At 33.3% G+C, this 11,477-nt stretch overlaps 1 protein-coding gene across 4 annotated transcripts; it reads right to left on the bottom strand.

Annotated features, from left to right (window-relative positions):
• Positions 1 to 3,233: 3,233 nt before the first annotated feature.
• On the bottom strand, positions 3,234 to 10,462 carry LOC148303122 (uncharacterized). 4 transcript variants are annotated; one of them, XM_088270446.1, is made up of 5 exons: positions 10,422 to 10,462; positions 9,268 to 9,583; positions 7,070 to 7,123; positions 5,761 to 5,968; positions 3,234 to 4,608 (listed from the first exon to the last, which is right to left on the bottom strand). In XM_088270446.1, exons 2-5 carry the CDS (start codon positions 9,505 to 9,507, stop codon positions 4,286 to 4,288), a joined length of 825 nt encoding a protein of 274 aa, XP_088126572.1. In that variant the 5' UTR covers positions 9,508 to 9,583; positions 10,422 to 10,462; the 3' UTR covers positions 3,234 to 4,285. The 4 variants fall into 4 exon arrangements, with proteins under 4 accessions (XP_088126572.1, XP_088126570.1, XP_088126571.1 ...); XM_088270444.1 differs by having other exon boundaries at positions 3,263 to 4,608; positions 5,770 to 5,968; positions 10,422 to 10,451; XM_088270445.1 differs by lacking the exon at positions 7,070 to 7,123 and having other exon boundaries at positions 3,263 to 4,608; positions 10,422 to 10,451.
• Positions 10,463 to 11,477: the final 1,015 nt, after the last annotated feature.

An 11,477-nucleotide genomic window follows, 5' to 3' on the forward strand; every position in this document is an offset into this window, starting at 1 on the left:
GGATGAAAGCAGAGTGAACGCTGTTGAAATGCGCTCCCTCGGACGAATGTGTGGAAAATCATTGTATTACAGAATTAAACACGAAGATATAAGAAAGAAATTTAAGGCTAAACTAGGGATAATTGAAAAGATTAAGAAGAGTTCTTTAAGGTGGTATGGACGTGTGGAGCGAATGGATAACGAGAGAATGACTAAAAAAATATATGTGAGCGGGAGAACGGAACGAGGACGGCCGAAAAGACTTGGCACGATCTAATCAATCAACATAAAATCTAGTGGTGTCAAAAGTCTGCATAATCGGAGGGCATGTATGACTAGATGTGAAGGAAGAGAGGAGTGTATGTCAGGACTGAAGAGTGTGGCGTTCCATCCTCTCTGCATACCCCTGCGGAGAAACGGCGTGATGGTAGTAGTAGTTGTAGTAGTAGATGTTAGATTTCGCTCACTCCTTTTACCAACGTCATAAATAAAAAAAATTCAGGAGATCGTTTTTAAAGTTTAGACAAATAATAAAATATATTATAAATAAATATCAAGCCGTTTATTTTAAACTTTTTACTGTGCAACAGATCTTTTTAGGTAAAATCTGAATATTTTTTCTCCGTTTGAAAAATATTTAGCATATTTAAAAAAATAATTAAACAATACCTTTTCTTCAAAATGCAAAAACAACACTTTCTGCCCTGTAGCGGGTAAATATTAGGTTAAAAATATGCCGCTTTTGCTGGGATATAGAACATTTTCTAGGCATTCCAAAGACATGCACAACTGAAAATAGTCATTTCTTATATAAAATATGACGTTGTTGAAAGGAGTGAGCGATATGTCTCATATACGTAACAGAAAAATCTCGATTCCTAATTGTTTGCCGGGTTTACGAGTTTTAATTAATTTTCATCAAGCCAAGAGTTTCTGGCATAATCTAATTTGTTTCCCGCCGTCTGCGCCCACGCAGCATTTGTGAGGTTAGGAATGACCACGTGACTTATTCCTAATTAAACCATGGCGTTTTAATTTATTGTCGGATCACGCAATCATCGCGACGCTTATTACGGCGATGGCCTTAACGTCCGAATTTCTGAGAATCAACAATCAAGTTCAATTATGCCAGCTAGAGAAGCATAAAGATGATTGTTTTCGAACACAGTTGACAATATTTACAGCCATTATTGATAAATGTCTCGATAACCGGCGGTAGCAGACAAATAATATGTATGTATAATATCGTATTCGTACAGGAGAAAGTGACCAACTAACAAAACGTAAAATGTTCTGGAGGGCCATTTTAGTCACTTTTGCTTGGCAAGAAAATAAACATCAATGCAGTTAGTCATTTTTGACAAGTCAATAAATTATACTTCCCAGTTTAAAATCCTTTGGGATTTTTTTCAGGGCAATATTAAGCTAGTAAGATATCAAATAGTCAATGATCACGTTTTTGTAACAAATGCACTTGTATAATATTATAAGTATTGATTTATTTTTCATAAAACGCATAATTACAATTACAATAATGTGCCCTCACTGTGTAAAGCTCCCATTTGAATTATATATCGCGCACTCCTTTCAGGAACGTCATAAATAAAAAATCGCCAATTTTCAGTTGTGCATGTTTTCAGAGTGCCGAGAAAATGTACTATATCCCAGCATAAGACGCATATTTTTAACTTAATGTTCACCCGCTACAGGGTAGAAAATGTTATTTTTGCCTTTTTTAAGAAAAGGTATCGTTTAATTATTTTTTTAAATATACTAAATATTTTTCAAATGCGGTAAAAATCTTCAGGTTTTACCTAAAAAGATCTGTTGCACAGTAAAAAGTTCAATAAGTGGCTTGATATTTATTTTTAATACATTGTGTTATATTTTTAAACTTTAAAAACGTTCTCCTGAAAAATCAAGTTTTTTTTGTTTATGACGTTCTTGAAAGGAGTGAGCGATATGTCAAAAGGATGTGAATTATACGTTTAAGTATGCAAATTATGTCATCAACTAATTATGTTCCTTGATCTTTGTTCAGAAGTTGACCTAATGGGAATCGTGTGTCATTATACTTGTGTCAGTTTTAATTTCACAAACTTGACGATAAATTCTTGCATTATTAACTTAATTTACTGAATGAACGGAATGAGTAATATAAATGTACACAGATCTCCTAACATCCTCTTTACTTTGGAATGGTTGTTTATTTTTAATGCGTAAATTTTGATTTGATTAAATAAGATTTTGAGATAATTGCAATAATCCGAAAACCGTATGAACCCAAACGCGTATTAATTTTAATAATAATAATAATAATATAATAAAACCCTTATCCGTGCATAGGGCACTGCTTCATATAAACGCAGTGTTATCTTGATCGTTTACAAATGAAGGAAAGGTGATTAGCCCTCCGCTTCAGGTACCAGTCCAGGGTAATATTGAATAAATATTACAGTGAAAAAATCACTTATATTTATTTGACCCCCCCCCCTGGGAATCGAACCCGGGACCTCCAAAACGGTAGCCGAGCGTGCTGACCATTACACTACGGAGGCGGACAATTTTAAAGAGAAAAAAATTACCATGTAAAGATATTATCGAAGTTTAGTCACTGATGTACTCGAATATCTTAATTTATTTGATATTATTTTAAAAAAGAGTAGAACTTTTATCAGTTTTTATTGTTATTAATAACATTGTGTAATTATAAACACTCAGTGTTCGGGAAGATCGTTGAGGAATAATATATGCGCAAAGTTTGTGCGCAGAAAAAACGCGGAACGATTTTGAAAACGATGTATGTAAATTACTTAAATTTTCATTAGATGCTGTCGTGTGTTGATAAATTTAATAACTCACATAGTAAGGACTATTATCAGTTATTAAAGCATCGAGACACGGCACAGTAACCTTAAAAAGTATAGAAAGTATGTAGTTCAGACCAGTTGATTTTCCCTTTTATCGGAAATTTAACAGAAAATGTCCACGGTAGTGATTGATTTTCTGAAATATTATCTGGAGAAATAAGATAACTTTGTTTTTTGATCCACTCACTTTTATTATTAAAAACCAAATAGTTTTGGCAACAACCTGTTGCCCTCTTCAGGGTATGTTTTATAACTTAGTTATTTTATTTCTCCAAATTACAATGATCCACAAAGTTAGTGTTTTAAATATTCAAAATATAGATATTCTGAAAGTCTAATAAAATGGTACATTATTATGGATTATTTTAAAATAAAAACTACATATTTAAAGTACAAAACATTTATTAGACACCTATGGACATCGGCACCTGGACTTTGTACATTTTAAAAATAAATAGTAAACATTTGAACACGGAAACATAAACAATAATATAAATAAACTGGGATGACAACGACTCTCGACGATGCGATGTACCTACAAACCTTGTTTTGTCCGACACATTATACTACATTAAGGTGTCAGTCTATTAAGCCATTATGTCTCTTGGCATAATCTTCAATTTACGAGAATTATTTAAGTGAACAAATGGCTTATTCAGAAATACGAGGGGTCAATAAAAGACAAGAACGGGTCAAATATAATCCGACTTGTACTTGGGAGAAATAAAAGATAAAAAGTTCTGAATTATTACGTTTCGGGCGATTTATATTGAATTTTTTTTTTCTTATGTGGAGCATCTGAACAAAAGATTTTCTTATTTATTTGGATTAAAACAGGGTGTCCCTAAAATATATTGGAATGTTGGCAAAGGATGCCAAAAATTAACAATCGGTAATAATAAAAAGTTTCTGTTTATGTTTTTGTTTCAAACTTTAGAAATTCTTGGAAACAAATTTTGGTGCAATGCAAAAAACAAAAAGTGTTCAGATAAACCACTGAAAGCAAAAACATATCTTTGTTCCTGTATTTTTATTTAAAAAAAACGGTTTATTATCTACAATTTTTATGTGAAAACGTTTAATGGAGCGTTCATTTTTCTTAAAGTAATCTTGCCATTGAAATAGAAAGATAATATTTTTAAAAAGATATTTAAAATATTATATACGAAGATGTGTTTGAAAGGCGCCATTTTACAATTTGCCAAAGTCTAAGTAAGGGACACACCTGGATATAATTTGATATACAATCTATAAATTCTCCTCATATGTATTTCTAATGCAGGGGAGTAATTTTACGAAAATGAATTTCAAATATCGTTGACATACAAGTACATTAATTAATACATTAAATTATCAAATGAATTTTCAGTTCACGTTTTGTATTTCTTCAGAATAATTTAAAACCTTCACTTTGCTGTCAATTTTCCTAGACACGTTTAAATGCTCCCGGCGCCTAAATACGCAAACAGCGACACTACAGTGAACGCAGCCATGGATCCCAAAGAGACCTTCGCGCTTGGAGCGCCGTTCCTGCATACCTTCCTCACGGCCGACGTGGAGAGGTCTCTTCTGTTGAGGAGATTGTGGATGCTGTGCACCACCTGCCTGCCGAGCTGCTGAGGCTCCCGGGAGAGGATGACGGAGAAGAGCTGGGATTCGGGCAGACGCTGGCAGAACGTCAGCACGAGATGGTCACCAACAGCTTTCATCACTTGGACAGTTCCGGCAAATTGGTTGTACTGGCGCTGCAGCATGGTTCCTGGAAAGATCATAATCCATTAGACGAAAAAAATACAATAAATATCAAAATCATATGTAGATATTTTCAAGAACGATGAAAGTAGACTGAATACAGTCGAAATGCGATCTCTCAGTGCGGGGAAACCATGTATGAAAGATTTTCGAAGGGTGAAATAAGGAAATAATGTAATTTCTTGAATGTTTTTCGCAGATACTTTGTGGCACATTTTATAAACTTTATAAAATAAAACAACTTTGTTTTAACCACTTTTTATTGGTACATTTTATCCAACCGGTTTCGACAAGAACCTTGTCATGATCAGGGTCTATGTACTAAATTCTAAAACATTGAAATACTCATGGTTAATTACCCCTGTACTTGGGAGAAATAAAATAATGTAAAGCTGAGATAATCATTCTCTATCAAATTAAGAAAGGTGTGTTGAGATGGTTTGGACATGTAGAACGAATGAGTGAGGAAATAACGGTAAAACTAATTTATGAGGCGATTGTACATAGCTCCAGTTGGAGATTCAGTAGCTTAGAAAGTGGTGTAAATGGGTGATGGCAAAATAATGAACGATTCTGTGCTGGAATCTAGTCACTGATCGCACTAGCCTTGCTGCCGTTGTGAGGCATGCTGGAGATCCGGAAGCTAGAGCGTGGTGTAAATGGGATGATAGCAAAAGAATGAAAAGTGCATCGGTGTGACAAATGAACGATTCTGTGCTGGAATCTAGTCACTGATCACACTAGCCTTGCTGCCGTTGTGAGGCATGCTGGGGATCCAGAAGCTAGATCGTGGTGTAAATGGGATGATAGCAAAATAATGGAAAGTGCATCGGTGCGACAAATGAACGATTCTGTGCTGGAATCTAGTCACTGATCACACTAGCCTTGCTGCCGTTGTGAGGCATGCTGGAGATCCAGAAGCTAGAGCGTGGTGTAAATGGGATGATAGCAAAATAATGGAAATTGCATCGGTGTAACAAATGAACGATTCTGTGCTGGAATCTAGTCACTGATCACACTAGCCTTGCTGCCGTTGTGAGGCATGCTGGAGATCTATGGTAGAGCTTGGTGAAATGGGATGATAACAAAATAATGAAAAGTGCATCGGTGTGACAAATGAACGATTCTGTGCTGGAATCTAGTCACTGTTCACACTAGCCTTGCTGACCGTTCTGCGGCCCGCTGGAGATCCAGAAGCCGCGCCGGCTGTTGTTGAACTTGAGCGAGTACTCGATGTTGTTGCCGGCCTCGTCCCAGTACAGGCGCAGGTGGCGATAGTCCCTCTCGCGGTAGTCGTGGCCGCTGTACGCGCCCGTGTTCCAGTTGTAGCCGTAGTCGCCCGGCCGCACGTAGCTGTCCGTGGTCATCTGGGTGGGATTATCAGCGGAATTATGTGGTGTGATGAGCGTGCTGCGCGCGCGACGACGCCCAATTAAACAAGGACGCTAGTCCTATTGCCAGCAAGTAGGATGGACTTAAGCGAGTATTAATAACACGGTATCGACTATTTATATATGTTTATTTAATTTATGAGAAACAGACAATACGACAGTCAATACTCATGTGTTCCAAATCAGCTCTGTAGAGTGATGTACAGTCTGTTCACAGTTATTTTACCTCTAGTTTTTATTTTTATTAAAAAAAAAAAAAAATATTTATTCTACCAAATAAATAATGACAATAAAAAAAAAACTAGAGGTAAAATAACTGTGAACAGACTGAAACACGGGTCTCTTGTGAATCACGAATAGTGAATAATGAAATAACCTCTTGGTCTAGGGTAGAGTATCCTTATATAGCTGTCGATAAGCAAAATGATTTATGTTTGTGGGAAACATCTCGAATGTGCACCATGCTCGAACATATTACGATATTAGAAGGATGAAATGACAGGTCCCTTGATAACTTCTAAGAACTGAATAAGTGGTAAGAGTAGTAGGGCCATTACAGTGGATATTTAGGTACCTACTCGATGAAAAGGTGACAAAAGAAGAACACGTATTGATTGGTATTGTTTATTGCGGGAAGTATCGCGAGAGTACAAAGCGTGGTAGCGGTTCCTGACGTCAGTTCATTCAATTGTTCGTTTAACCCATCCGCAAATCAGTTTTTTTTTAAATATGTATACAAATATACTAATTGAATGTATTCCCGAAAGCAAAAAAGCACCCGCCCGGAGGAGAGGTGATATGGTTTGTCAAACAATGACGCACGGGATTAAATTTCCAGAAAAAATACCGGCGTAATGTTATTTATTCACAATTGTGTTAAATGTACATATTGTACTTCTCCAAAATAAATAGCGTGACGCATTTATCTATGGATGATTTAAATCCATTACTAAAGTAACAGAGATTTGGAAAACATAAATAAATAAATAAAATAAAGGAAATATAATGTATTCATGGTGTATTTACAAACAAGTCAAGTGCGATTTTTTTATAATTTTGTACGAAAAGTGTAATTACCAAATAGCTACCCAAGTTACCAGAACGGGCATACTGTCCCCGACTGCCTTCGGGCTGAAAGCAAACATCCCTACAATCAATTTCAAATAATTTTTTTTCCAAATATAATCATGCCTTTTTTTAAATGTTACTTATTAGAAAATTTCCGGGTTTGGTATACGAATTTTTGACAGGTTGATAACCTTTATTTTACCAATTTGGATACAATAATCTGGTGCTTCTTTTCCTTTTTCAAATATGTTTACATTTTTAAAATTATTATTTGGCTGTTAGGTTTAGAAAAAAACAGCCAGTGATTGGTTATAGTAATCCGTATTCTAATGTGTATAAAAAGATAATGTGTATGGTATATTTTACTTTTTTTCAACTTAGTAACATGGCTTTTCAACTCTAAACAGAGTTCCTATATTAATCGTTCATTAAAATTTGTTAACGGGGATTTTTATATGTTCTACTCGTCATTATCAGCGCTGAGATCGCCTACACTGTAACTCGAAATTGATAATCGTGGTGGTTTCTAGTTTCATAGAATTTGTCTTGGACTTGAGCTTTGATCTTTCCCTTTCCCCCATTTCCTCCCTCCCGTCCTTCTTTCAGGTATTTTCACAAATTAACAGTTGCGGAATTTTGTAACTGGAATATTACAAGTACTTTGTGTAACTCGGTTATGTGAAAGACTTGATCAATGTAACTATTTTGTAAAATTCCCAAAAAAAAAAAAAACACGTTATTTAAATTTATAAATCTTTATATAAATAAAATACTCCTTTCAAATCTTTGTCATATCAGTGATAATAAAATTAATCCAATTTAAATCTGTCAAAAAAAAGTACTTACGTACGACCAAAAACCAGGCTACCTACATATAATGTAATGTTTATTAACGTAATTTATGTAAACATGCCTTCGCAATACAACACAATATTGGCAATATAATCTATGCTTTATTTAATTTGTCGTTGAGTTATAATTTGCACAAATACTGATTAAGTATAAGGTAGATGAAAGTACCTACTCCAAATTGCGATAACATTGGGCACCTTGTTACGCAGATTGCCTCTAAGTAGGTGTCACGTGATTTTCAATTCTTTAATTTTTTTCATTTAAATTTGACATTTTTGCGAATTCCATTTGTTTCAGACTTACGAAAATTCGCAGTTCCGTCAATGCTATGAATCGTGAAAATAAATTTAAATTCTAGGAATTAGGAAAAATATAATATACTATTGCATGCTATTCAGATATGTTTTGAAAATATCAAAATGGTGTCGGATGGTGATATTTAAGTATCACAATAGGTAACGAAAAATAAAATACATCCTTACATCTATCTACATTACGACATGCACATATAATAATAAACGTAAATACATAATATATTTAATTATGTTTATATGTTGTAGGAAACATTAGTAACCATATGAACTGTAACAAAGCATTTACTTTATCAAAATATTTTGAGTGTATCCAAATCTTTGTTAGCAAAAAAAAAAACAATTCTGAGAATATTTTATGAATAATTCAACATCTGAAGAAGTTTATTAAAATTATCGTATGAAAGTTTGAGCATGTATTTACGAGCTTTCATTGCCTGGTTTGAGTGATCACTACGCACAGTAATATTCACTATTCTACCCAACTACAACCGTATTACTCAAGTGATAACATACCGTTTTTGTCATATAGGTGACATCCATGATTGATAAATTAAGTTTTCTGCTAACTACTAAAATTGACAAAGATGTCGCCTATCAAGTTTGTTCTAAAAATCAATGTGAATTGTCACTTGCAACATAGCACATAAAAAACTTATGATTTCACCTTGTACATAATAAGTAAGATAAACAATAAATGCAACTCCCATTCAAAATAAACATATACTACAACTTGATAAAGAAATTTGAGTAATACGGTTGTCAATAATGGGTAAAATGGTGAATGTTACACATTGTATAAAGTGATCGCTTCGACCAGCCACGGTCGTAAGCCTTGTAAATGGTCAGACTTCCATATTCTCATTTTAAAACACTTCAATAAATACTTAAATAATATAAAAGATACGTAACACTGAATTACGTAAGTCGGGGTATTACTTTGATTTTTTTGTTGGTATGTGTCTTACAATTTTTATTTAACATTTAATTTAGTGGTATGTTTTGTTATTATTTAAAAAATAAATAGTGTAATGATTTTCATACCTCGTACGATGTTTCCGAAAGATGAATAACAGGGCAGGTATCATACACTATAACACCGTCTTCTTCTCTTAAATGTGGTATTATTTCAACCCCGTACCACATCCCCATAATCTGACCCAAGTCCAGGGTGTTTTGTGGCTTCAGATCGGTGCAAAAGGGTTGTTCATAGCCAGTCGCGATCACTTTGTGTAGTAACAAACCAAACACCACAAAAACGAAACTGAACCACTGGCGATACATTATTACTTTAATAAGAAAAGACACTCAAATCCTGTATGACACTTTTTAATAAATTTCTATCAGTGTTGATATTTCACTGAAAAAAGATACTTATGTTTCACTATTCTTAAATAATTAGTATAAAATGTGACGCGTCAACACATGGTTACAAAATAAAAATGTAAAAGGTGCAAAGACATCTTTATTAGTTAATTGAGTGTAGAAAGTGTACTGGTGTAATGTAGTTTTTATTGCTCAAGTAATTAATGTTAATTACATGACGGTAATGTAATCAGGTGATCAGTCTTACGATTCAGATGCGAGTCTAGGGTAGCTTATTAAATAATTATACTAAACAATTGGCAGATAAAAAAATAGGATCAAAGTAAGGCTTTCGTAGAAGATGGTGTCTTACTAAAATGTTTTAACAAAATAAAAGAATTCTAAAAAAAAAACATTTCAATAATTTTATATTAAAAACAATAATATTATACCCTTTTCCAATCCCCACTGAACCACATATTGATTTCTATTTTCAAATACAACCCTCTAAGACTTACCTAAAAATACTGTTTTAATTTAAATATTTGTGGAAATCATAAGTAAACGAAATGTTTATTTCATTGAAAAAGTTGAATGTAAGATACCCTGGACTAACACCTTAAGTGCATGACTTGATTACGAGAACACTGAATCAATAACATGAAGTGCCCTATACACCACTGGGTGTGTATAAGTAAAAGAGGGAGTAAAGTTGTGAAACTACAAATATATAAAAAAAAATACGCGAATTCACCAAATTTTAGGTGGTATTGGGACGAAGAAAGAAAACAGTGGGTTATTTATAATATAAATTAGAAAATACATAATCATGTCAACAATAAATATTATTTATCACTGTGTTTTTATGCTAAGTAGTATAATTTATAACTAACATTGAATTCGTGTTCACTGAATAACAGATATAGCACTAATGAATGAATAGTCCGGAGATGTGGGGTTTTATCCACACTATTCTATTAGTCACTTCTGTTAGCCCACACTATATTTAGTTCAGAGTCGATTTAGGGTTCCGAATTGCCACACAGAAATTAAGTCATTGATAATCTTTACAAAAATTAGTCGCAGTTTTGTTTATTTTTAAAATTCATTCGGTATTTTTTACACAAGAAACGGTGAAAAAGGGAATGATGATTTGATGACTGATCACTTTTCAAATATTAAATTTTTTATCAAACATAACTATTTGAAAAAACGTATCTTAAAAAAGTAGATTAAAAACGTTTTTTCTAAAACTGACAGGTAGGTATAAACAATAATAACCACTTTATATAAAGCTCAATTTTCAAGGGCGCTTCGCCATGATAAAATTTTCATGAATAGAAAATATCATTTACGAATTTAAAGCATTTTCTTGCTCGTTGAGTATTTAAAAATTTACATTTATTCGCGGAAAGACCGATTCTATACATGCCATTAATTAAGTATAGTGCCGAGTAACTACTAGCTCGTATTATAAGTAGTTCTTTAAAGTATGTACCTACATGATTTTTTAAATATAAATATTCAGATATTTTCGACAATCAGAAATTTACAAAAAAAATCTTTAAAATTTCTACATATTCAGATGGCAGTAGATTTTTTCGAATTCAAAATAGTCAAATAAATCAACATATTTTTATTTTATATTTATAATTTATGTAATTTTTGTTCCTACCTCGCAAAAAAATGTATTTTAATATTCACTTATTTCGTAAAAATCATTCCCTTCGTATAAAAATACATGCTTCGTCTCTGCCAAGGGATCTTAATTGTGAAATAAAGCATAAAAATTAACCAAAAATTTACAAAATTTATTCATTAAGTAAAGTGATTTTCTATTCTTAATTTGACAAGGATCTCGTAGTCATACTTGATATTAACAAGCAGCTACAAAACGGCCTCAAAACATTGCATTTTCTTATGAATATCCCCAAAAATGCGAGAGACCC

The sequence above is a fragment of the Brachycentrus maculatus genome, unplaced genomic scaffold, assembly GCF_059751285.1.
Source record: "Brachycentrus maculatus isolate JH-2025_06_01 unplaced genomic scaffold, ASM5975128v1 h1tg000386l, whole genome shotgun sequence".
Taxonomy (NCBI): domain Eukaryota; kingdom Metazoa; phylum Arthropoda; class Insecta; order Trichoptera; family Brachycentridae; genus Brachycentrus; species Brachycentrus maculatus.

Excerpts from the sequence above, each read along its gene's own strand:
- LOC148303122 (XM_088270446.1), bottom strand. The coding sequence starts at position 9,507 with ATGTATCGCCAGTGGTTCAGTTTCGTTTTTGTGGTGTTTGGTTTGTTA. Across the intron at positions 7,124-9,267 it reads TTTCGGAAACATCGTACGAG|CCCGAAGGCAGTCGGGGACA; the intron begins GTATGAAAATCA and ends GTTTGCTTTCAG. Across the intron at positions 4,609-5,760 it reads GCCGCAGAACGGTCAGCAAG|GAACCATGCTGCAGCGCCAG; the intron begins GCTAGTGTGAAC and ends TGATCTTTCCAG.